The 26,037-nt window shown below is 41.7% G+C and overlaps 1 protein-coding gene across 2 annotated transcripts; it reads left to right on the top strand.

Annotated features, from left to right (window-relative positions):
• The first annotated feature begins 19,385 nt into the window (after positions 1–19,385).
• On the top strand, positions 19,386–23,550 carry MAGEL2 (MAGE family member L2). 2 transcript variants are annotated; one of them, XM_070464608.1, is made up of 2 exons: positions 19,386–19,561; positions 20,228–23,550. In XM_070464608.1, the coding sequence occupies exons 1-2, from the start codon at positions 19,549–19,551 to the stop codon at positions 23,098–23,100; spliced, it is 2,886 nt and encodes a 961-aa protein (XP_070320709.1). In that variant the 5' UTR covers positions 19,386–19,548; the 3' UTR covers positions 23,101–23,550. The 2 variants fall into 2 exon arrangements, with proteins under 2 accessions (XP_070320709.1, XP_020738811.2); XM_020883152.2 differs by having other exon boundaries at positions 19,386–23,550.
• The last annotated feature ends 2,487 nt before the right edge of the window (positions 23,551–26,037 follow it).

Genomic DNA, 26,037 nt, shown 5'->3' with positions numbered 1-26,037 from the left:
AATATGGAAGAGATGTGGCCAGGATCATGTCTTGCTCCCCAGATTGCACAGATCATTCAAAAACCTCTTTAAACAACCACGGCCTAGCATTTTTATTTTCTTTAATTGTTGTTCATTGTCTGTTTTACAGTATGCAGTGTTTTTCAATCCAGACATAAGATGATGTGGAGGTGATATGCTCTTCCCACTCCTTTCCCATTTTTTTTTTTTGATGGGAAATTCCATTAGGAGTGTGCAGAATTTGTCCTCAAGGGCACTTCCAAAGGGCTTCCTCTTAATCTGGCCTTGAGGGATTCAGTGGAGCTAGAGTCAACCCTAAGGTTCCCTTCTCAGAAGTCCCAGCAGATCAAATAGAACTTCATCTCCCAATCTCTCCCACCAGTTCAAGAAGAAATAGGCCTCTCAAGATGCTTCCTAAAGGGTGTGGCTGAACTATTATGCCACCTTGTGACTGATTCCATTTATCCTTTCCCATTAGATGAATGTTTCTCTAGAAACTCCTCAAGTAGAACTTTAATTTTCAGGAGAGGCTCTTGACAGATCTAAGGACACAGTGACCAGAATCCACAAAGGATTTTTTCAACATAGAGCTAAGCCTAAATCAAAGGTTATACTTGCTAATGAAATGGAAAATGGACTAGAAAGAAAAGGCCTTGGAGATCATGTATTTTATGGGCACCTGAGAAGTTGAGAAAGCAAAGACATAAGCTTAGCTGTGGGAAAGAAGAATGAAGGGACGGAATGGCACGTATCTCTCCTTGGAACTCCATTTAATTGTCTACCTCTTCTTATGACAGATAATCAGGTTCTAATGAATCCAGTATCTCCTTTCTCTACATGCCCACCTGAAACTGAATCCTCTGTTGTTAGGAGAGTTATCTGCCTGTCCATAGGCAACTGTCTCTCCCTTTCCCAATAAGGAGACCCTACCACCTAGCCTCACTCTCCTCAAGCCCACTCTGTCCTCCCATGGTGAGGAAATCTAGGCTGTCATTCAAGAACTCCACCAATACTTGGACCTTTCCCTGTTTGTGATGGATGCCTAGGTCCGGCCTCTATGCTCTTTGTTTGCTTTTGTTGTTTTGTTTAAGTAAATATTAAGTTCCACCGACCACATCCCATCTCTCATTGTTGCTGTTCAGTCGCTAAGACATGTCTGAATTTGCAACACCAAGGATGGCAGGATGCCAGGCTTCCCTGTCCTTCACCATTTCCTGGAGCTTGCTCACACTCATGTCCGTTGAATTGTGATGCCACCCAACTATCTCAACCTCTGTCATTCCCTTCTTCTCCTGCCTTCTGTATTTCCCAGCATCAGGGTTTTTTCCAATGAGCTGGCTTTTCACATCAGGTAGCCAAACTATTGCAGCTTCAGCTTCAGCATCAGTCACTCCAATGAATATGCAGGGTTGATTTCCTTCAGGATTGATTGGCTTGATCACCTTGCAGTCCAAAGGACTCTCAAGAGCCTTCTCCAACATCACAGTTCAAAAGCATGAATTCTTTTTTTCTTCCATTTATTTTTTTAAGTTGGAGGCTAATTACTTTACAATATTGTAGCGGTTTTTGCCATACATTGACATGAATCAGCCATGGATTTACATGTGTTCCCCATCCCGATCCCCCCTCCCACCTCCCTCCCTATCCCATCCCTCTGGGTCATCTCAGTGCACCAGCCTGACCACTTGTCTCATGCATCCAACCTGGACTGGTGATCTGTTTCACCCTTGATAATATACATGTTTCGATGCTGTTCTCTCAGATCATCCCACCCTCGCCTTCTCCCATAGAGTCCAAAAGTCTGTTCTGTACATCTGTGTCTCTTTTTCTGTCTTGCATATAGGGTTATCACTACTATCTTTCTAAATTCCATATATATGCGTTAGTATACTGTATTGGTCTTTATCTTTCTCCCTTACTTCATTCTGTATAATGGGCTCCAGTTTTATCCATCTCATTAGAACTGATTCAAATGAATTCTTTTTAATAGCTGAGTAATATTCCATTGTGTATATGTACCACAGCTTTCTTATCCATTCGTCTGCTGATGGGCATCTAGGTTGCTTCCATGTCCTGGCTATTATAAAACAGTGCTGCAATGAACATTGGGGTGCACATTTCTCGTTTGGATCTGGTTTCCTCGGTGTGTATGCCCAGGAGTGGGATTGCTGGGTCATATGGCTGTTCTATTTCCAGTTTTTTAAGGAATGTCCACACTGTTCTCCATAGTGGCTGTACTAGTTTGCATTCCCACCAACAGTGTAAGAGGGTTCCCTTTTATCCACATCAAAAGCATGTATTCTTTAGTGCTCAGCCTTCATTAACATCCAACTCTTGCATCCATACTTGACTACTGGAAAAACCATACCTTTGACTATACAGACCTTTGTTTACAAAGTAATGTCTCTGATTTTTAATACACTGTCTAGGTTTGTCATAGCTTTTCTTCCAAGGAGCAAGTTTTTTGTTTATTTGTTTGTCTGTTTTTTCAATTTCATGGCTGCAGTCACCATCTGCAGTGGTTTTGGAGCCCAAAAAAATAGTCTGTCACTGTTGCCATCGTTTCCCCATCTATTTGCCATGAAGTGATGGGACCAGATGCCATGATCTCAGTTTTCTGAATGTTGAGCTTTAAGTAAACTTTTTCACTCCCCTCTTTCACTTTCATCAAGAGGCTCTTTAGTTCTTCTTCCCTTTCTGCCATAAGTGTGGTGTCATCTGCATATCTCAGGTTATTGATATTTCCCCCAGGAGTCTTGATTCCAGCTTGTGCTTCCTCCAGCCCAGCATTTCTCATGATGTACTCTGCATATAAGTTAAATAAGTAGGGTGACGATATACAGCCTTGACGTACTCCTTCCTGATTTGGAACCAGTCTGTTGTTCTGTGTCCAATTCTAACTGTTGCTTCTTGATCTGCATACAGATTTCTCAGGAGGCAGGTAAGGTGCTCTGGCATTCCTATCTCTTAATTATTTTCCACAGTTTGTTGTGATCCACACTGTCAAAGACTTTGGCATAGTCGTCTCTTATGAGACACCAATTCTCCTTCAGTTCACCTCAGTGTATTTTCAACCTCTCCCTCTCTACTCCATAGACGCATGCCCTGAGCATCCTTTGTATGCCCCTGTGTTTGCCATAATGGCAGTGCTATTTATCATGCATTTCCCACTCTGGGCTGTGGTAAGTGCTGCCCAACTTAAGACACAAAAATTAATTCCTGGGTTGTTTGCAAATCATGATAGTTACTCAAAGTATCATTTTAGACTGAAACAAGCAAGGAAACTCAATGACTTTTTGTCAAGTCATTGGCACAGTTATTCTTTGATCCTGTTCTACTATGAAGATGAATGTACACTTTGGGTGAAATTTTTAATATAAATCAAGAAATTTCAAATAAATTTCAGGTTCAAGGAGAGCTGTTATAGTAGTATTTTCAGTTCTATCACACAATGATGAATCAAATATTTTATAGGTATTCTTTGGCTAAAAGTTTTGGAAAGGATTTAATCTTCTGGGTTAGAAACTAAAAGTTCCACCCTAATCATGAGAGCAACATGGATAAATTACAAAACACAACAGCACACTGAAGACACAGAGAAACCTGAATGAATTAAATTTTAGAAATAACAGGGGGCCCTTTGGTGCTTTCACCTCTCTGGGCAATGCAGAGGTACGGGAAAAAGTCACCAAGGATGGGTGAAAAGAGAAACCAAACTATGAGCAAACTTTTGTTGACTACATATTTGTGATGGGACAGATTCAAATTCTGAGGAGTCTAAAATAACTCCAAATCCCACTGCCAAATCTCCTTCAAGGCTTTCACTGGTTGCCTGTGAGCATCATACCAATGACTGAGGGCAGAGCAGGGTAGATGACACAGAACCATGAATTCTTCCTTAAGTGCAAGGTAATGACCAAGAGGAGGATGCTAATGTGGAATAAGGAACTAAGACCCTCCGAGGCACAGATCTTTCCTGAGTGTAAAGCAGTAGCATGCAGGACGCTGTGGGCAGAGAAAGGAAACTGACAGCCCATACTCCCAAGGTGTACACAAAGTCATTGAGTACACAGTGGCCTAGTAAAGTACTGAGGCAGGGAATTAAGAGTAAGAAAGACTTCCTGAATCTTGAAGATGCAGGGGCAGAGCTAGATAGTAAAGAAAATTCCATATTGAACCCCAAAGCTGTCAACCGGGTTTAAAGAAAGAGAATCAGAAGAAGAGGGATACTTGGGTGTGGGCAAGGGGAGACAGAGATGTGGGGCAGACATAAAGTAAAATAACAATTTGTTTTTCTATAGTCTTACAACAAGCAACTGGGCCTAATAGATACATGTTTGAATTCTCATTGATCTTAGATTCAAATCTCTGCTGAAAAGAATGTCTTACTCTAACCCTCAAAATATGTAAAACCATTATCTCTGGAAACTGAGTCTCAGTATATTTGAAAATTCTCTATCCAGCAGGAAAAAAAAAAACTTTCAATAATAAACTTGATAGAGAATATACAATGAAGAAAGGATAGTATTTTCAACGAAAGGTTTTGAGAATATTGGACAGCTTATGCAAAACAATGAAACTGGATAGCCATACACAAAAACCAACTCAAAAAAAGATTAAAGATTTGAATGTAAAAGACCTGAAACCATAAAGATAGAAGTAAACAGAGCAATAAAGCCTCTTGACATTGATTTAGCAATTTTTTTTTTTTTTTTTTTGCAGGGGTGGGCAGATTTGATTCCAAAAACAAAGACAAAATAAACAAGTGGAACTACATGAAACTAACTTCTGCACAGCAAAGGAAGCCATCAACAAAATAAAAAGGACACCTGAGGAATGGGAGAAAATGTTTGCAAATTATTTATCTAATAAGTAGTTAGCCTCCAAAATATATACAAAATGCATACAACTCATTAGCAAAACAAAAGCCAATTAAAAATGCTCAGAGGAATTAAACATTTTTCCAAAGACACACAAATGGTCAACAGGTACATCAAAAGGTGCTCATTATCTCTAATCATTAGGGAAATACAAATTAAAACCACAGTGAGATATCACCTCACACCTGTTAGAATGGCTATTATCAAAAAGACAAGAGATAAGAAGTGTCAGCAAAAAAAAAAAAAAAAAAATGTGGAGGAAAAAAAGAACCCTTTATGAACTATTGATAAGAAGGTAAATTGATTTAGCCACTATGGAAAAGAGTGTGAAGTTACCTTTAAAAATTAAAAATACAATTGCCATGTGATCCAGAAATCCCATTTTTGGGTATATATTCAAAGAAAACAAAATCACTACCTGGAAAATATATATGTGTCTCCATGTTCATTGCAGTATTTTTACAGTAGCCAATACACAAAATAAAATCCAGTGTAGATCAGTGAATCTATAGAGAAAATGAGATGTGAGTAGGATGCGTGTGTAAATAATGGATTATTATTCATCCATGAAAATCATTCTACCATTTTTTATAACACGGATGGACCATAGGACATTATGCTAAATAAGTTGGGCGGAGAAAGACAAATACTGTATGATCTCTCTTATAAAAGAAACTGCATTCACAGTTATAGAAAAAAGACTAGTGTTGCCAGTGGTGGGGTGAAGAGTGGGCAAAATGTGTAAAGGTGGCCCCCCAAAATAATAATGAAGGTAATGAGAGTAAAATAACATTTTCAGATAGGCAAAAGCTGAGAAAATTTGTTTCATGCAAATATTCACGATAAGTAATATTAAGGAAATTTTCTCAGGCTGAAGGAAGTTAATACTAGAAGAAATCTTGATATGCAGGAAGGAATGAAGGGAAATAGAAAGTACATATACAGTTTTATGTGTGTATATATTTTTATATTTTATAAATGTAATGCAATATAAAATATAAAAGGACTTTAAAAACTATTCTACTATATATTATATGTACAATGTTTACAACAGTTTAACATGTAATATTTAGTATAATGCATAACAATATAACAAAAATTCATATATTTAAAATTGTATACACATATATATATAATATAGGCAGTCTATGATTTGTACAGTATTGTATTGACTAAAACTTGTGTGTATCAGAACAACATTCTTCCAGTGTGCACAGGATTCAGTTAATATGGTTTTGTGCATAGTAAGAATTGTAATATATATATTACATATATATATATATATGTATATATATATATATAATGACCTTCATGCATTTTACCCACACTTCACTGCTATATCTGGCAACCACCAACTAGTTTTTTTGTATATATCACACATCATTTTAAAAAGGCCCTAAAGACTCTACCAGAAAATTACTAGAGCTAATCAAGGAATATAGTAAAATTGCAGGATATAAAATTAACACACAGAAACCTCTTGCATTCCTATACACTAACAATGAGAAAACAGAAAGAGAAATTAAGGAAACAATACCATTCACCACTGCAACAAAAAGATAAAATACTTAGGAGTATATCTACCTAAAGAAACAAAAGACCTATACATAGAAAACTATAAAACACTGATGAAAGAAATCAAAGAGGACACAAACAGATAGAGAAATATACCACGTTCATGGATTGATTGGAAGAATCAATATTGTCAAAATGACTATACTACCCAAAGCATTCTATAGATTCAGTGCAATCCCTATCAAGCTACCAACGGTATTCTTCACAGAACTAGAACAAATAATTTCACAATTCGTATGGAAATACAAAAAAACCTTGAATAGCCAAAGCAATCTTGAAAAAGAATGGAACTGGAGGAATCAACCTGCCTGACTTCAGACTCTACTACAAAGCCACAGTCATCAAGACAGTATGGTACTGGCACAGATACAGAAATATAGATCAATGAAACAAAATAGAAAGCCCAGAGATAAATCCATGCACCTATGGACACCTTATCTTTGACAAAGGAGGCAAGAATATACAATGGAAAAAAGACAATCTCTTTAACAAGTGGTGCTGGGAAAACTGGTCAACCACTTGTAAAAGAATGAAACTAGAACACTTTCTAACACCATACACACAAAAAAACTCAAAATGGATTAAAGATCTAAATTTAAGGCCAGAAACTATAAAACTCCTAGAGGAAAACATAGGCAAAACACACTCTGACATAAATCACAGCAGGATCCTCTATGACCCACCTCCCAGAATATTGGAAATGAAAGCAAAAATAAGCAAATGGGACCTAATGAAACTTAAAAGCTTTTGCACAACAAAGGAAACTATAAGCAAGGAGAAAAGACAGCCTTCAGAATGGGAGAAAATAATGGCAAATAAAGAAACAAAGGATTAATCTCAAAAATATACAAGCAACTCCTGCAGCTCAATTCCAGAAAAATAAATGACCCAATCAAAAAATGGGCCAAAGAACTAAACAGACATTTCTCCAAAGAAGACATACAGGTGGCTAACAAACACATGAAAAGATGCTCAACATCATTCATTATCAGAGAAATGCAAATCAAAACCACAATGAGGCAGCATTACACACCAGTCAGGATGGCTGCTATCCAAAAGTCTACAAGCAATAAATGCTTGTGTGGAGGGTGTGGAGAAAAGGGAACGCTCTTATACTGTTGGTGGGAATGCAAACTAGTACAGCCACTATGGAGAACAGTGTGGAGATTCCTTAAAAAACTGGAAATAGAACTGCCATATGACCCAGCAATCCCACTTCTGGGCATACACACTGAGGAAATCAGATCTGAAAGAGACATGTGCACCCCAATGTTCATTGCAGCACTGTTTATAATAGTCAGGACATGGAAGCAACCTAGATGCCCATCAGCAGATGAATGGATAAGGAAGCTGTGGTACATATACACCATGGAATATTACTCAGCCATTAAAAAGAATTCATTTGAATCAGTTCTAATGAGATGGATGGATCTGGAGCCCATTATAGAGAGTGAAGTAAGCGAGAAAGTTAAAGATCAATACAGTATACTAATGCATATATATGGAATTTAGAAACATGGTAATGATAACCATGTTTATATGCAAAACAGAAAAAGAGACACAGATGTACAGAACAGACTTTTGGACTCTGTGAGAGAAGGCGAGGGTGGGATGTTTCGAGAGAACAAAATCGAGAGAGGTATATTAACAAGGGTGAAACAGATCACCAGCCCAGATTGGATGCATGAGACAAGTGGTCTGGCCTGGTGCACTGGGAAGACCCAGAGGGATGGGATAGGGAGGGAGGTGCGAGGGGGATCAGGATGGGGAATACATGTAAATCCATGGCTGATTCATGTCAATGTATGCAAAAACCACTACAATATTGTAATTAGCCTCCAACTAATAAAAATAAATGGGAAAAAATAAAAAAATAATAAAAAGGCAACTGACCATTTAAATCAAAATAAATAGCCATGTATTGTGGGGTTTTTAGCACATACAGAGGTAAAATAAATGGCATTAATAACACAAAGCTATGAAGAGTCTAAATAGAATTACATTGTTACACATGAAGTAAATAAGATATCTGAATTAGCTGTGGCTAAGTTAAAGGTGCATGTTGTAATCTGTAGAGACCACAAGGACATAAAGGAGGGATACATTAAAGGCCAATTCAGGAGATCAAATTGAACGCTGAAATATTTGATTGATCCTAAGTGGGAAAAAAAAAATTGATGGCAGACATTGAAAATTAATACCAATATAGTCAACTTGCATCCTATTCTCTCATTGACTATAGTAAATATTAAGTGACCAACTACTCCATGAAAAGAGCAGAAATTAGCAGACAGGATTAATAAATCACAATTTAAGTGTGACTGTTAATTTTATGTGTGAACTTGACTGGGGCACATGGTGACCAGATTTGGTCAAACATTATTCGGGGTGTTTCTGTAGTTATTTTATATATGATTAACATTTAGGTCAGTAGACTCAGTTCAGTCACTCAGTCGTGTCCGACTCTGCGACCCCATGGACTGCAGCATGCCAGGCCTCCCTGTCCATCACCAACTCCCGGAGTCCACTCAAACTCATGTCCATTGAGTCGGTGATGCCATCCAACCATCTCATCCTCTGTCATCCCCTTCTCCTCCTGCCTTCAATCTTTCCCAGCATCAGGGTCTTTTCAAGATGAGTCAGTTCTTCACATCAGGTGGCCAAAGTCACCTGTACAGAATGTTGTCCTCCATAATGCGGATGAGTCTTATCTAATCAGTTGAATAACTAAATAGAACAAAAAGGCTGACTCTCCCCCCAAGTAAGAGAGAATTGTTTCTGTCTCATGGCCTTGGAAATGGGACACTGGGTTTTGTGGGTTTTTTTGTTTGTTTTTTGCTTTGCCTCTCTTTGGACTTGAGTTGCAACAACAGCTCTGAATGGGTTTCAAACATGATGGCCCTCAGGTTGGAATTACACTCTAAGCTCTGCTGGTCCTCAGCCCTTCTAGCTCAGACTGGACTTAAATCATTTGCTCCTCTAGGTCTCCAGCCTGATGACTGACCCTGTAGATCTTTGGACTTGCCAGCCTCCATAATCGCATGATAGTAATATCTCTATAATAAACCATAAATTACACACACACACACACACACACACACACACACACACACTCACACACATATTTCCCAAGGTAGAGTAACAGAAAAGTGTCACTTTATCAAAAATACATAATCACACACATAATGTGTGTTTAAACAAAAGATCTTATAATACATTAGATTAAATTTTAAAATAAGGGAAGAAATAGACCAATTCACCATCAAACAAATCCACCAAGTGTTAGATTGTTTCTAACCCTTTATGATTAATTGATAGAATAAACAGATAAAAAAAATCATCTATGATATAGAAGATGTGAACACCATGCTCAAATTTAATTAACCTAAGTGACAAATACTTGATTGGACAATGGCAGAACATGGTTTCTTATACACATGACATTTTTCAAAGTATACCTTCTGTTGAGCACTAAATTTATGACTTAATACATTTACAATAGCTGAAATAATATCAGCAATATTCTATGATCACAGATTACAGAGGAATGAAATCAATGTTAAGAAAATATGCATAGTATATACAAAAGATTGGATATTAAGTGATGTATTTCCAAATAACATATAAATCAAACAAAACAAAGCATAAAATATTTTGAAATTAATGATAATTAAAACATATCAAAATTTGTAATATACTTCTAAAGTAAGACTGAAAGAGATATTTGTAGTTTTCATTACCTGTGCTTCAAAAGAGGGACTTCACAGGTGGTTCAGTGGGTAAAATACCTACCTGCAATGCAGGAGACACAGGAGATGTGGGTTCAGTTCCTGGGTTGGGAAGATCCCCTGGAGGAGGGCACAGCAACCCACTTCAGTATCTTGCCTGGAGATTCCCCATTAACAGAGGAACCTGGTGGGCTACAGTCCATTGGAGTCACAAAGAGTTGGACATGACTGAAGTGACTGAGCACAGCACAGTGATACAAAGAGGGGACTTCCCAGGTGGCACTAGTGGTAAAGAACCTGCCTACCAATGCAGGAGACATAAGAGACATGGGTTCGATCCCTGGGTTGGGAAGATCCCCTGGAGGAGGGCATGGCAGCCCACTCCAGTATTCTTGCCTGGAGAATCCCCATGGACAGAGGAGCCTGGTGGGGCCACAGTCCATAGGGTCACAAAGAGTTGGACATGAGTGAAGCAACTTGGCAGGCATGCACACACTACAGAAAATAATCTATTTAAAATAAATTACCTAAGCTTGCATGTTACCAATATAGAAAAAGAATAAATAAAGATTAAAGTAAAAGAATGAATAGAATAGAAATAAGGCCTGAAATAAATGAAAAAGACAACCAACCAACAATGGAGACCATCACACATAACTTATTTTGTGGAAAGACTGTGAAAATGAGTAACCTCTAGAAATACTAATAAAAGGAGAAAGAAAGCAAAGGAGAGAGAACAAATCACTTATGACAGGAGAGACAATACTGAATATTTTACAGTCATTAAAAGGATAATAAAGGAACATTTTGTTGATTTTGATCTCCATTTAATAAAGAACATCATTAACTTAAAGCTGTTTAAAAATTAGCAAATTGTTAAATGTTAATAAAGGCAGATTAATACCTTTAAGTTGACAACTTAAATGAAAGAGAAAAAAAATCTTTAGAAACAAAAATTACCCAAACTGGCAAATGATAAAATTGAAAATCTGAGCAATGTAATTTTTAAGGTGATCATGCATCTGGCAGCTCAAAACAGAACAGACTTTTGGACTCTGTGGGAGAAGGTGAGGGTGGGATGATCTGAGAGAACAGCATCGAAACATGTATATTATCAAGGGTGAAACAGATCACCAGCCCAGGTTGGATGCATGAGACAAGTGCTCGGGCCTGGTGCACTGGGAAGACCCAGAGGGATCGGGTAGAGAGGGAGGTGGGAGGGGGGATCAGGATGGGGAATACATGTAAATCCATGGCTGATTCATGTCAATGTATGACAAAAACCGCTACAATATTGTAAAGTAATTAGCCTCCAACTAATAAAAATAAATAAAATAAAATAATACTATAAAAAATTCCTGTGCTATTGTCACACCAATAAAAGTCCAAGATATGGTTAAGCAAAAAACAAAAACAAACAAACAAAAACCAGCAGTAAAACATCAACAGAACTAAAAAATTGGAAACAGAATGAAATACACAAAGAAGATACATTGTGTTGGCCAAAAAGTCAGCTGAGGTTTTTCTGTAACATCTTTTAGCAAAATCTGAATGAATTTTTGGCCAACTCAATAGGAATAGTCTCCAAGTACAGCAACTTTGGAAGTTGGTTTTGGCAGTTTCTAATGAAATTAAATATGCTCTTATACAATTCAGCAATTTTCTCCCTGGAATTCATGTAAATGACTTGAAATGTATGCCAGCACAGAAATCTTCATGCAAATGTTTATAACAGCTTTATTCATAATTGTCCAAACTTTGAAGCTACTAGCATCTCTACAATAAGTGAATGCTAATAAACTATGGCACCTCCACACAGTAGAATATTATACCAAGATGAAAAGAAATGAGTCACCTACACATGGAAGTTTATGGCAGCTTTATGCACATTTGTCAAAATTTGGAAGCAACTGAGGTGCCCTTTCATAGGTGAATAGATAAATGGTGATACATTGGAATATTATTCAATGTTAAAAATGAAGCAATCTCACAAGATCACAAGAGCTTGGAAGAATTAATTGCATATTAGTAGGTGAAAAAGGTCAACTTGAAAAGCTTATGTATGACTCCAAGTATATGGTATTGTGGAAAAGGCAAATAGATGGAGACATTAAAAATGTCAGTATTTTCCAGGGGATAGGGAGTAGGAAGGGTACTTTCCAGGCAGCACAATGGGAGTGATACCGGAGATGTGGATTCCATCTATGAGTCAGAAAGATGCCTTGGAGTAGGAAATGACAATCCACTTCCGTATCCATACTTGGAAAATTTCATGGACAGAGGTGTCTAGTGGGCTACAGTCCATGGGCTTACAAAGAGTTGGACACAACTGAATGACTGAAAACACACACACACACACACACACACACACACACACACACACACAGAGTGAATATCAGAGCACAGAGGATTTTTAGGATAGTGAAATTATTCTTGTATGTCATAAAGGTGAACACATGTCATCATATGTTGTCAAAACACATAGAACTCCAAGAGGGAAACTTAAACTACAGACTTTGGATGATAGTGATGTTTCTATGTAAAGTGACAGTTGCTTAGCTGTGTCCAACTCTTTGTGACTCCATGGACTATACAGTCTATGGAATTCTCCAGGCCAGAATACTGGAGTGGGTAGCCTTTCCCTTCTCCAGGGGATCTTCCCAACCCAGGTCTCCCACATTGTAGGTGGATTCTTTACCAGCTGAGCCACAAGGGAAGCCCATTTCTATATAGGTTCATGAATATTGGGAGAAGTTGTGTTTCTGTGTGGAATGGCCAAAGATTTTATGAGAACCCTAAATTTCCCCTCAATTTTGGAGTAATCTACAACTGCTCAAAAATGATCTATTAATAAACAAACATACAGACAAAAAAATTGATATACCATTTCTTACCCACTATTAATAGAATGCCTAAAACCAAAATGGCCAATCACATCCACTGGAGCAAATGTAACACTCATACATTGCTCAGAGGAGCACACAATTATACAGTCACAGTTTCAAATCTGCTAAAATGACCAAAGGATTTCCCTGATGGCTCAGTGAGAAAAGAACCCACTGGCAGTGCAGGATACACAAGAGACACAGGCTCAATCCATGGGTCAGGAAGATCCCCTGAAGGAGGGCATGGCAACCCACTCCAGTATTTTTGCCTGGAGAATCTGATGGACAGAGGAGCCTGGTGGGCTACAGTCCACAGGACTGCAAAGAGTCAGACATGACTAAAGCAACTGAGCATGTTTATAGAATGACCAAAAGAAAAAAAAAAAAAAAAGACTGACAATTCAAAATCTTGAAATGCTGCCATGCACCTGGAATTCTCACACATTCTGGAAGAGTATACAAAAGACATTCTAACTCAACTATGGACAACTGTCACAGCTCCTTATAAACACACACACACACACACACACACACACATACACACATACATCTACTCTATCACCCAATCACAGTCTGGCATTTGACAAAGATACATGAAAATGAAGAATTTTATAAGAATTTTCAAACAATAATTTTATATTATCCCCCAAATATAGATATCTGAATGCCAACAGCTAATAGGTAAACGAACTGGGCAGTTCATATAGGAATTGTAGTTGGCCATAGAAAGTAGCAAACTTCTAATATAAGTAATATGTTTAATTCTAAAAAAGTTAAATCCAGTCACTTTAAAAAGAAAATGTGCTTGGTTAGAGAGGGAGGTGGGAGGGGGTATTGGGATGGGGAACACATGTAAATCCATGGCTGATTCATGTCAATGTATGACAAAAACCACTACAATATTGTAAAGTAATTAGCCTCCAACTAATAAAAATAAATGAAAAAAAAAAAGAATATGAGCTATACTGATTGGATTTATATGAAATTCAGTAATAGGTAGAACTGATATTTGGTGAAATAAATCAGGAAGTGGTTCCTTTGTACACAAAAAGATGTTCAACATCACTAATTATTAGAGAAATGCTAAAGAAAACCACAGTGACATATCACCTCGCATCAGTCAGAGTGAACACCATCAAAAAGTCTACAGTAACAAATGCTGGAGAAAAGGGAACCCACCTACACTGTTAGTTGGTTGCTGCAAGCACTATGGAAAACATATGTGGAGATAGCTAGTGGGGACCTGCTGCTTAGCATAGGAGCTCAGCTTGGTGCTCAGTGGTGAGCTAGATGGGTGCAATGTCAGGAGGGAGACCCAAGAGGGAAAGGACACATGGACACTTATACTTGATCCACTTTGTTGTACAGTAGAGACTAATAAAACATCATGAAGCAACTATACCCCAATAAAATAAAAATAAAAACTGAAAACAGAGTTTCCATATGATCCAGTGATTCCACTCCTGGGCATATATCTGGAGAAAACTCTAATTTGAAAAGATACATGTATCCCCAAGTTTTGTTGTTGTTGTTTAGTTGTTAAGTCATGTCAAACTCTTTTGCAATCCTGTGGACTATAGCAACCAGGCCCCTCTGCTCATGGGATTTCCCAGGCAAGAATACTGGAGTAAGTTATCATTTCCTTCTCCAGGAGATATTCCTGACTCAGAGAATGAACCTCATCTCCTGCTTGGCAGGTGGATTCTTTACAACAGAACCACCAGGGAAGCCCAATGCCAATCTTTACAGCAGCACTATATACAATAGCTGGGACATATAAATAATCCATGTGTTCATCAACACATAAATAAAGAAGGTGTGGAACACAATGGAATATTACTCCACCGTAAAAATGAACCAAATTTGCAGCAACATGGGTGGCATAGAGATTATTATACCAAGTAAATTAAAATAAGTCAGACAAAGAAAGGCATGATATAACTTTTATGTCAAATCTCAAAAATATAATGTTAATGATTCTATATACAAAACAGAAATAAACTCACAGATATAAAAAGCAAACTTATGGCTACCAAAAGGGAGAGAGTCATTGGGAGGGGATAATGAGGAGTACAGGGTTAACAGATACAGAATACTCTTTATAAAATGAGTGAGCAAGAAGAATGTATTGTTTAGTTCAGGGAAATATATTGAATATCTTATAACCCATAATGGGAAATGATCTGGAAAAAAAATAGTGGTTGCCTTTGGAGGAGAAGGAATTGATTGGACCTTTATTTGATAAGACTTTCATCTTGTTTTGACAGATGGCTACTTGGTAACAAAGTTCATTTAACAGAATGATGTATATCTATGTATCTAACTGTATGCTAGGGCTTCCCAGGTGGCTCAGTGGTAAGGGATCCGCTTGCTAATACAGAAGAAATGGGTTTGACCTTTGGGTCAGGAAGATCACCTGGAGAAGCAAATGGCAATCCACTCCAGTATTCTTGTATGGGGAATCTCATGAACAGAAGAGCTTGATGGGCCACAGTCCATAGGGTCATGAAAGAGTTGGACAAAACTTAGCAAATAAACAGCAACAAGATGGCATGTTAATTATATTTTAAATTAAAAGAAAGTTTTGGCAGCACCGGTGTAATGGCCAAGAATGTTCCCTTTTGGCAAAAAAGAGATCAGGTTTCAGTTCCAGATTCTGCTGTAGATTGCTGGATCTGCCACGAGTTAACTACCATCTGAAGCCTCAATTTCGTGATGTGTAAAATGGGGCCAAACACTTGTGGATTTTGTGAGAAATATGCAATGTGTAGAAAGCTTGCAGGATGGTATTTGGTCAAATAATAACAATTCAATAAACAGCAGTTACACTATTTTTATGAACCCCTTGCTATTCTTCCTTCAAATGTCTGTACTTTTGACATACCCCGAAGTTTTTTTCTTTTAGTGCTCCATCTGTCTGGAGAACATGTATGAATTTCCTACAGCTTTGGATTGTTTTTTCTTTTTTTCTTTTCATTGCTACTGCCAGAATCATAACCCCACCCCTCCCACTCCAAGCGGAAGTGAGTACTCAGTTATTTGCATCTACTATAATCAATATGAGTTATAAAAAGTGCAAACTACTTTATTGCACTAAAAATAGCATATTCACATCCCTCTGTATCTGTAAAATCTGAGGTGAGATTTTTCTCTGAACACAGCACCATGTCAAGAACATACTAAATCCTTAATAAAAGACATTTCATAAATAAATAATTTTAGACTTTATGACAATCATAACTATTTTACTGACATCCATATTTACACCAAGTCTAAAGCTATCACAGAATGAAAGATGGGCACTTCTAGTGCTAATCTTACACTTTCATCCACTAGCTGCTTATTGAACACTCAGAATGGGATGGAAATGCAAGAGTGAACAAAAAAGACTCAAGTATGCAACGAGATACTATGCTTGCTGTGATCCAGACAAGAAAGAAATGTACAGACACTTCATTCATCTGGCCAGTAATTTCCAACTCCTATTTGTGTCTCCTCATTTCTCCTACCCCAATCTTTTTACTTTTGTTACTATTCTGTTTTATACTTAGGAAATACTGAAAGTTCTTTCTGATTAAGAAGCAGACAGACACCTACATTCCATGAATGTTTTGTGTATATATATATATATTTTTTTTTTTTCTGATGCACCTTCAATTTTTTAAGCTGTTTCATGAGAAGAAAGGACAGAAATTTGACAACACTTGGGTCAGAGTTATGGCGATAGGAGAGCATACACACAAAAGGTTAGTGGGAACTTCGGGAAGTTGGAAGATTCCACAAGGAGAAGAGGGGGTTTTGGAGATCTATTTAAGGCTTGTAGTTCACATCCATTAGACTGATGACATTATTGGGAATGCTTTTATAAAAACAGTCAACCCTCAAAAGGGTCAATATTTCACTTAATTCTTCAGGTGTGACTGATACTGGAAGTAGGAAATTTTGGGGTAGCTAGGTTGTCAAGTCGCCTGGGTCTGAGATCAGTGACTGTCTAAAATAGGCATATTATGTTCCAGGGAAGAAAAAACCTCATTCACTCATCATTACTTGACCCACCAGAATCACTGGGTACTTACGCCTTAATTTTTCTCAGATAGCTCAGTAAAATTACTAAGAGTTGCAAAGGTGCTACTTTAACTACTTTCCATTTATAATGGCATCTAAATCCCCCCACATAATTCCTGATAATTTTTTAGGCTTCCATATAAGCCCCAAGTATAAAGTGGGGGTAAAGGATTTTGATATGAAGGATTTGGTGGGAGCTGACATTGTGTGGCAGTGCTATTCATTAAGCCCCAGCCTCTGTGAGAACAATTGGGCCCTGCTGGCAATCATTTACTCTGTGGGATGACCCACAGCATGATGGGCTAAAGGTTAAATACAACATAAACCTGAAAAACAAATGGTTAGTGGGAGAACTTAATTTCTGATGACTTTATATATCAGAATTAGAGGAAGAAGAAATGTGCTCTAATGAGGGTAGAAGTGTCACTGGCTGAAAAAGAAACTGATTTTCCTAAAGCCATCCACAGCCAGCAACTGATATGTGACAGGGTTGATAATAGGGAAACATGAGGGTGATGGTTGACAGATGGCCACAGTGAACTAGTCAGTTCTTAACCTCATCAAACTGAGAACTCTTTTATGTACTATTATCAACCCATGAGAGGGACCCAAAACCATGATATATGGTGTGTCCATTCTTCAGAAGCATCTTTCTGTGAGCATGGAGGCATGACACATCATCAAGCTCCAGGGTAGAACTACTGCGCCTGAAAAGAAGATACTCCTAGGGGATAAACATTCTGATTTCTTATCCCTTCAACTGCCAGAAAAACTACTGAAACCTCACTCTGAAATTATAATTTCATTATTTAAGGCAGTAATAAACTTGGGCATGTATTTATGCTTTCATTGGGATTCATAAATTACTACATTTGAGGACTACTAGCTAAAAGTACTGCAGGAGGAGTGGGGTTTAGCCTTCATCATTCTCATCTGCCCCCTTGTGGTATCTTTCACTTTTTTTTTTTTTTTTTTTTTGGTCACTCCAGACTCTTGCCCTAGACTGCAAATAGCCTCTGATAAACTAAACACCCTTGATATTTAATATTTTGTATATTTCCAGGAAACTATCCAAAAGGAGCTGACTGTCATTTCCATTCAGCATGACATAGTTTACTGTTACTCAATACATTTGATACTTTCTACTTTATCTGTTAATACATTGCTTGTTTAATTTTAAGCTAAATTTACACACACACACACACACACACACACAATTCTGTGTGTTGCTGTGTATCTGCTTTCCCTATATATGAACTCTGGGTTTATTCATTCCCCTATTTTATTATTTTTTAGTGCATTTATTTGTTGTCATTGTTACAATTTCTTTCTTGCTCTGCAACTGAAAAACAAGCAGCAGGAAACCTACCTTGTTCTTTCATTCCATTTACTCCACAGGAATTTCCCCCATATTAAAAATGCTATCTCTCATGGACGTCTGGAACATCTCAACTTCCAGGGTCTCTTTCCTTATCTGTCTATTCTTGGATGTCCTTTTTCCTCCTGTGTCTGAAAATGCCTGCAAGCTCCAAGACCTACCTCAGTAATTTCACTCTAAATCTCACTCTTTTGTACCACGATCCCTGCAGCAGCTCTATTTCCATGAGGAGTATCTGAATCCCAATTCAGTTTTCTTCTGAATCCCAAGCTTTTATACAGAAGTGTCTGCAGGCTATTCTCTTTGACAGGTCCACAGGACTGTAAATGCCTGTGTCCCACCCAATACTCATCCATTTCTCTTCCTTAGGCGCCTCCAGTGTGTCGCTGTGAGAATCACCTACCCTAGCAATTTATCCCCTTTCCCGGGACTTCTCCTCTTTCACATTTACATTAAAATATAATAGCTGTCTACTGTGAATCTTGAGATATATATGTATGCGCGTGTGCGTGCGCGCGTGTGTGTGTGTTTGTGTGTGTGTATGTGTATTTTCTTTTCTTCCCTCTGGCTCCCGTTTTGCTGTATCTGAGCTCAGACCACACCATCTTCCCCCTCATGGATACCTTCCATGTTCCCAGTGGTCTGTTCCCAACTCTATACTGCAGTACAGGGATTTCTAAAACATAAATCTGTCCCTGTCACTCCCCTGTGAAAACTCACCCATGGGGAATCTGACCAGGCTGCATTTGGGGACTGGGCAGAGTGAGGAGGGATCTTGTGTCAGCTAGGGTTTCTGGTAGACGCCCCTCTGCACTATCCACTTGTGGTGGTCGGGGGCGGGGAAGGGGCGGGATTGAGCCCCCTTCCCCCCTCCTCCTTACTGCGGAAAGCTGCAGAGCTAAGGGCACTCACTTCCTATTCACCAGTCAGCAGGGAGGACTCCTCTCAGCAGCCACGTAGGCATTCTCTTCTCTCTGGAGGAAAAGGCCCAGCAGCTGTCGGAGGAAAAGGCTCACCAGCTGTCAGAGCAAAAGGACATGTCGCAGCTAAGTAAGAATCTGGGAGACCCGAGTCCCCCGGAGGAGGCCCCTAAGCCCGCGGTCTATAGCCGCCCTACGGTTCTGATGCGGGCCCCGCCCGCCTCCTCGCGGGCCCCTCCAGTCCCTTGGGACCCACCTCCGATTGATTTGCAGGCTTCACTGGCCGCTTGGCAGGCACCGCAGCCTGCTTGGGAGGCTCCGCAGGGCCAGCCACCTGCCCCCGTGGCGCCCATGTCCCAGCCTCCATCCCTAGGGGGCCCGATGGTCCAGGCTCCCCCTCTGGGGGGCCCGATGGGCAAGCCTCCGACTCCCGGAGTCTTGATGATCCATCCTCCCCCTCCGGGAGCCCCGCTGGCCCAGCCTCCGACTCCGGGGGTCCTGATGATGCATCCTTCGGCTCCCGGAGCCCCCATGGCACAGCCTCCTCCTCCCGGGACCCCGATGGCCCATCCTCCTCCTCCCGGGACCCCGATGGCGCACCCTCCTCCTCCCGGGACCCCGATGGTGCACCCTCCTCCTCCGGGGACACCGATGGCGCACCCTCCTCCTCCGGGGACCCCAATGGCGCACCCTCCTCCTCCGCCGGCGACCCCAATGGCCCATCCTCCCCCTCCGGGGACCCCGATGGCACAGCCTCCAGCTCCGGGAGTCCTGATTCCCCAGCCTCTGACTCCAGGAGTCCTGATGGTTCAGCCTCCTGCTCCGGGAGCTCCGATAGCCCAGCCTCCGCCTCCGCCACCCCTGATGGCCCAGCCTCCTCCTCTAGGAGCCCCGATGGCCAAGCCTCCAGGTCCTGGAGTACTGATGATCCATCCTGCAGGCTCAAGACCTCCGATCACCCAGCCTCCAGCGACAGCAGCCCCGATAGTTCAGCCGCCGGCGCCGGCCCCACCTGCGCAGCCTATGGCTTCCTGGGCCCCACAGGCTCAGCCTCTGATCCTGCAGATCCAGTCACAGGTTATAAGGGCTCCTCCGCCGGTTCCCCAGGGCCCACAGGCCCCACCGGCGCAGCTGGCCACTCCCCCGGGCTGGCAGGCCACCTCGCCGGGATGGCAGGCCCCACCACAAGGTTGGTCGGCCACACCCCTGGGCTGGTCGACCACACAGGTCACCTGGCCAGGTCCAACGATTGCTTGGCAGGCACCTCTACCTGTGCGCCCGGGGCCACCACCCATCCGCCCTGGCCCACCACCCATCCGCCCGGGCCCACCGCCCATTCGCCAGGCCCCACCCCCAATACGCCAGGCACCGCCACTGATCCGCCAGGCACCACCACCCATTCGCCCTGCCCCACAGGTCCTGGCCACCCCGCCGCCTCTCTGGCAGGCCCTGCCGCCCCCGCCACCGCTGCGGCAGGCCCCGCAAACTCGACTGCCTACCCCGCAGTTGAGGGCGGCCCCACCAATTCGGGCGGCCCCCCAGGTGCCAACAGCCCCCCCAGCACCGCAGATGCCGACTGCACCTCCTGCTGTCCCGCAGGCGCCCCCGACGGTGATGCCGGCCCCTCTACCGGCCCCACTGTCGGCTCCTCAGGCTGTGCACTGCCCGCCCATCATCTGGCAGGCACCAAAAGGCCAAGCTCCGGTGCCACAGGAGATGCCAGCATCCATGGAGTTCCAGGAAGTGCAGCAAGCCCAGGCCAGCCTGACCTGGCAGGCTCCGAAGGCCCAGGGGCAATTCTGGCCGTCCCTGCCCACCCAGGAGGCCCAGAGGCAGGGCCCTCCACTGGCTCAGCTGGAGCAGCCCTTTCAGGGGGCCCCCGCCTCCCAAAAGGCCCTGCAAATCCAGCTATCCACCCAGCAGGCTCAGCTCTCGAGCTCGCAGGGAGAGCTGCCATCCATGCAACTCCAGCCCTCCTGGCAGGGCCCCCCTGCAGCCCTGCAGGGCCAGCCTGGAGCCCCCTTAGCAGGGGCAAATTTTCCCATGGGCTCTGCTAAATCATTGATGACTCCATCAGGAGAATCTAGGGCTTCTTCTATAGACCGAAGGACCTCTTCAAAAGATCGTAGGACCTCTTCAAAGGAACGCAAGGCTCCTCTAAAGGACCGGATGATCTTTGGTGGCACTTTCTATGCTCCCAGGGCAATGCCAACTGCTGGAGCACACCTGCCGACTCCCTGGAAAAACTTTCCTGCCACATCTGAGACCTTTAATGCCACCCCAAGGGTCTTTCCATCTACCTCCCAGTTCCAGCCTGCCTCTTCTAATGCCTTCAAGGGCCCATCTGCCACCTCAGAGGCCCCAAAGTCACTGCCATTTACTCTGCAGGATCCGTTTGCCTGCATTGAGGCCCTGCCTGCAATCCCATGGGTTCCACAGTCCAATGTGAATTCCTCAAAAGCGTCCAAGGCAGGACCCAGTATCCTGATGGCGACAGCAGCTACCCCCCAGGTGATGGCTATCACTCAAGAGGCCTCAAAGACCTCCGCTGAGCCACCACGTCGCTCAGGCAAGGCCACCCGGAAGAAGAAGCATCTGAATACAGAAGAGGGGGATGGTAGTGGCAAGATGCTGAACATGTGTCACTGGCAGGCCCCCAGGCGCTGGGAAAGTCTAGACTTGAGCGACTGGGAGCTGCAAGCCCCCATCCAATTCCTGTGTGACTGGGAGGGCCCAAGCACCTCCCGAATCCTGAGTGGTTGGGAGGGCCTGAGCACCTCCCAGATCCTGAGTGGCTGGGAAGGGCCCAGCACTTCTTGGGCCCTGAGTGCCTGGGAAGGCCCAAGCACCTCAAGGGCCCTGGGTCTCTGGGAAAGCCCAGTTAGCCCTCCGTCCTTGATCATCCCTGAGCTCCCTACTCTTGCTCAGGGATTTGGTGCCACCCAATATGATCCCAAGCTGGAGACTCAACCACTGTCTCCCTTGGATGAGCGAGCAAATGCACTGGTGCAGTTCCTCTTGGTTAAGGACCAAGCCAAGGTGCCCATTAAGCGCTCAGAGATGGTGAAATTCATCATCCGTGAATATAAAGATGAGTGCTTAGAAATCATCAGCCGTGCCAGCCACAAGCTGGAGTGTGTTTTTGGTTATCAGTTGAAGGAAATTGATCCCAAAAACCACTCTTATATTCTCATCAACAAGGGTCGAAAGGGTGACATAGGTGCATCCTATTTGGACAGGCCCAAGTTAGGCCTCCTGATGGTGGTTCTGAGCCTCATCTTTATGAAAGGCAATTGTGTCAGGGAGGACCTGATCTTTACTTTTCTGTGCAAATTAGGGCTGAATATCCGGGAGACACATGGTCTCTTTGGAAATACAAAGAAGCTCATCACCGAAGTGTTTGTAAGGGAGAAGTACCTGGAGTACAGGCGAATCCCCTTTACTGAGCCAGAAGAGCATGAGTTCCTCTGGGGCCCCCGAGCATTCCTTGAAACCAGCAAGATGATTGTTCTGAAGTTTTTGGCCAGGCTGTATAAGAAAGATCCACGGTGCTGGCCATACCAGTACTATGAAGCACTGGCAGAGTGTGAGTCTGAAGATCTGGATGAGGATGAGTCTGACCCTGATGATAAAACCGATGACCCCACCAGCAACCCCCCTCCCCATTAATGTTGTTTAGCAGATATCTCACGGTTCCTTTGGGTCCCCGGCCTAAGGCCACTGACAGGGTGGGGTGGGGGGGACGTTTTGTTTCTGGTGTTTCTGTTCAAGTTCTGTGTGTGTAAGTTTGGATTTCAGTTTGCTTTTGTATCTGCCAAAGCTTTGTACATTTTCATGTGGTGTTGATTTCAACTGGCTATTGTTCTATTTGGTATTTTGGCATCTGTATTTTTAACTGAGATCTGTGATTCTCTGTTTTGTGTTATAATTGTTATGTTTTGGTATCAGAGTTGTGCTGGCTTTGTGAAATGAATTGAGAAGCTATCCATCTCATTCTGGTACAGATTATGTAGCATCAAAATAGGCTGTTCTTTGAATGTCCAAATGACTCATCAGTAAAAGCTGTCTGCAGAAAAGTAAATATCTATATCTATATATAAATATAATTTCAGCATAATATGGAAGTGTTTGTCTTTATTCTAATTTTTATTCTAGGTACTGGAAGCCAAGTTTTACCATACTCTCCAAATACAGCTGAATACCAAGACAACTTCCAGTAATAGTAGATACTACGGTGACAGAACTGTTTTTTCAAAACAGTGCTACATGTGTTATAATTATGCAGTAATTGCAGTGGGAGTTGGAATGTAAGATTAAAGCAAGAGTAAAGCTTCACACATCAATGAGGGTGAATCAAGAGGAGGTTTTTAATCCTCTTGATTCCTCACAATACTCTTTCAAAGTAGGCATTATTCCCATTTTGTAGGTGAGTGTCTACAGCTCAAGTAGATCAATTAAGTGGGACATGTCAGTGCCAAGACAATAAGGCTGTAATTTGAAGCAGAAAATTTTCTTACAGTTATGTGGCAAGAAAGCCACGACCGTCTATCTGCCTGCAGATCAAAGTACCAGGTTTGTAAGCCATGGGAAGAACAAAGGGGTCTTGGTCAGTTCTGGTGGGTGGCGGGTGTCCAGCAGCTCAGGGAACCGTGAGTTTAATCAACACATTGACATGGGCATTGAAGCATGCTCCCTGAAAAATATAACAGGGAAAAGGAAATGCCAGGCTTCATTGAACTGAGATCGTGCAGGTCGCAGTGGGTCAGGGGGAAGACAGGGGATAACACCGGGATCTAACTGAAGTTCCTGGGAGGCAGCATCAGTCACAACACACAAGGGAAGTCAGTTGGCAACTGGCTGATGTACTAAATAACCGGTAGTCAGTCCTTGGGTGCAGGATCTGGTGTGGGAGGGAGGGGACCAAAGAGTTTTGGAAGAAGATATTCATGAGCACCTGACCCTACTGGAGTGCCCAAAAGGACGTTCCTGAAGGTACCACTGCCTTCTCAGGGATGGGGGCTATCAGCATTGCTGCATCTCTACTGTTCTGGAAGGATCCAGGGCCCCCAAATCCCGCCCCCCTTTTCTTGGTGGATGAAGCGCCTCAGTGGGGTACAGGGCAAAAGTGGTATTCATCTGCCACCTAGCGGCCTGTTATGGTTCTGTCTCTCCTGCAAGGGCTCGGCCCCAACCATGGTCAAGAATCTCACACCCCAAATACCTGGGTTTATACAGGAACTTGCTTCATAACCCTTGCCCATAATTTTTCCTGCATTTGGGCTCAAATGCCCCTTCTTTTCTTTTACGTCATAGGGCAAGGTGAAACTTCCTCTCCAGGTCCAATTCAGTCTCAGTTGAGAACCTGAAATTCTAGAAGAGGAGATGAACTCTTAAGTCCATTCCCCTGCCCCAGTGCAGAGCTGTATTTTCTGTGATGACAGCCTCCACCCCAGGACTGTCCTGGCTACAGGGGAACTTTAGCACATTAGCCATGTGGCTAGGTTTTCTGGAGATTCGGAGGGAGTTTCTTGTAAACTCTGGGTCAGAGAGTACTGGCCTTCCGTGTCAATCTTCAGTTATTTAGATGACAACCACAATTGCCCTTTGAACGTAATAGCACCGTTGCAGCTGAGAACTGTCCCCCAAAGAGGCTTTGCTGAGCCTTAAAATTGGCACATGGGTCTAGGATTTTTTTTATTTTTTATCGCTTATTTATTATTTTTTATAGTTTTCTCCAAATCATCCACTCACGGGTGACTAGAGCAACTTCATCTCATTTATCCTAGGATAAATGATGTCATTTAAGCAATGCCAAGGACTTAAGACCTGAATAGAATTAAAATGTAATGAGATATAAGTGTCAATAACTTTACAATTTTTAAAATTACATGAAAAATAAATTGGCAACATATTCAAATGAAATGTTTAAGAAAGAACAATTGACATTATAAAATCAAAGAGAAGAAAACAAAATCCAGGAAAATGGGAAGCTCCAGGGTAGGATGCAATGAGAGAAAATTCAAAGCTATTTCGAAGTTCTAAAATGTAGATAAATTTATTAGGAAGATTTTCAGTGTGAAGATTTTTATTACAAAATGAAGAAAAACTAAAACTCCTGTAAACTAAATGGGCAAAAGCTATCAGGTGACAAACACAAAAAGAAACACAAATGTGAAATGACTTTGGAAATGTTTCACCTCACTAATAGGTAAGGACATTACCCATTATAAGTATTAGACCAGCATTCCACCTTTCATTTCATTTCATTTCATTCATAAAGTGGCACAGAATAAAATGATAGCTTATAGAATATCCAGTGAAAATAGAGTTATTGTAAAACTGGTATCCTTATAAACTGGTGGTAAAAGTATAAATTATTGCAAATTACCCTGAAATAAATTCAGTCACCTGCATCTCCAAGAGATTTAAAAATAGTAACAGTAGCTAGAAATTCCTGGTATGGGAATGTATTGAACGGAAATAATTTGCATGGGGCAAAAGCTTTTCCACAAAGAGAACTGCTTAGGGAAGTGGAGGAGACTGATGATATGCACACACACCTCATACAAGCCTACTAGCATCAAGGTGGCCCTGCTGCCAAAGGCA

Source organism: Odocoileus virginianus, unplaced genomic scaffold, assembly GCF_023699985.2.
Source record: "Odocoileus virginianus isolate 20LAN1187 ecotype Illinois unplaced genomic scaffold, Ovbor_1.2 Unplaced_Contig_33, whole genome shotgun sequence".
Taxonomy (NCBI): domain Eukaryota; kingdom Metazoa; phylum Chordata; class Mammalia; order Artiodactyla; family Cervidae; genus Odocoileus; species Odocoileus virginianus.
The sequence above is the reverse complement of the archived record's forward strand: the minus strand, read 5'-3'. Positions and strand labels throughout refer to the sequence as shown.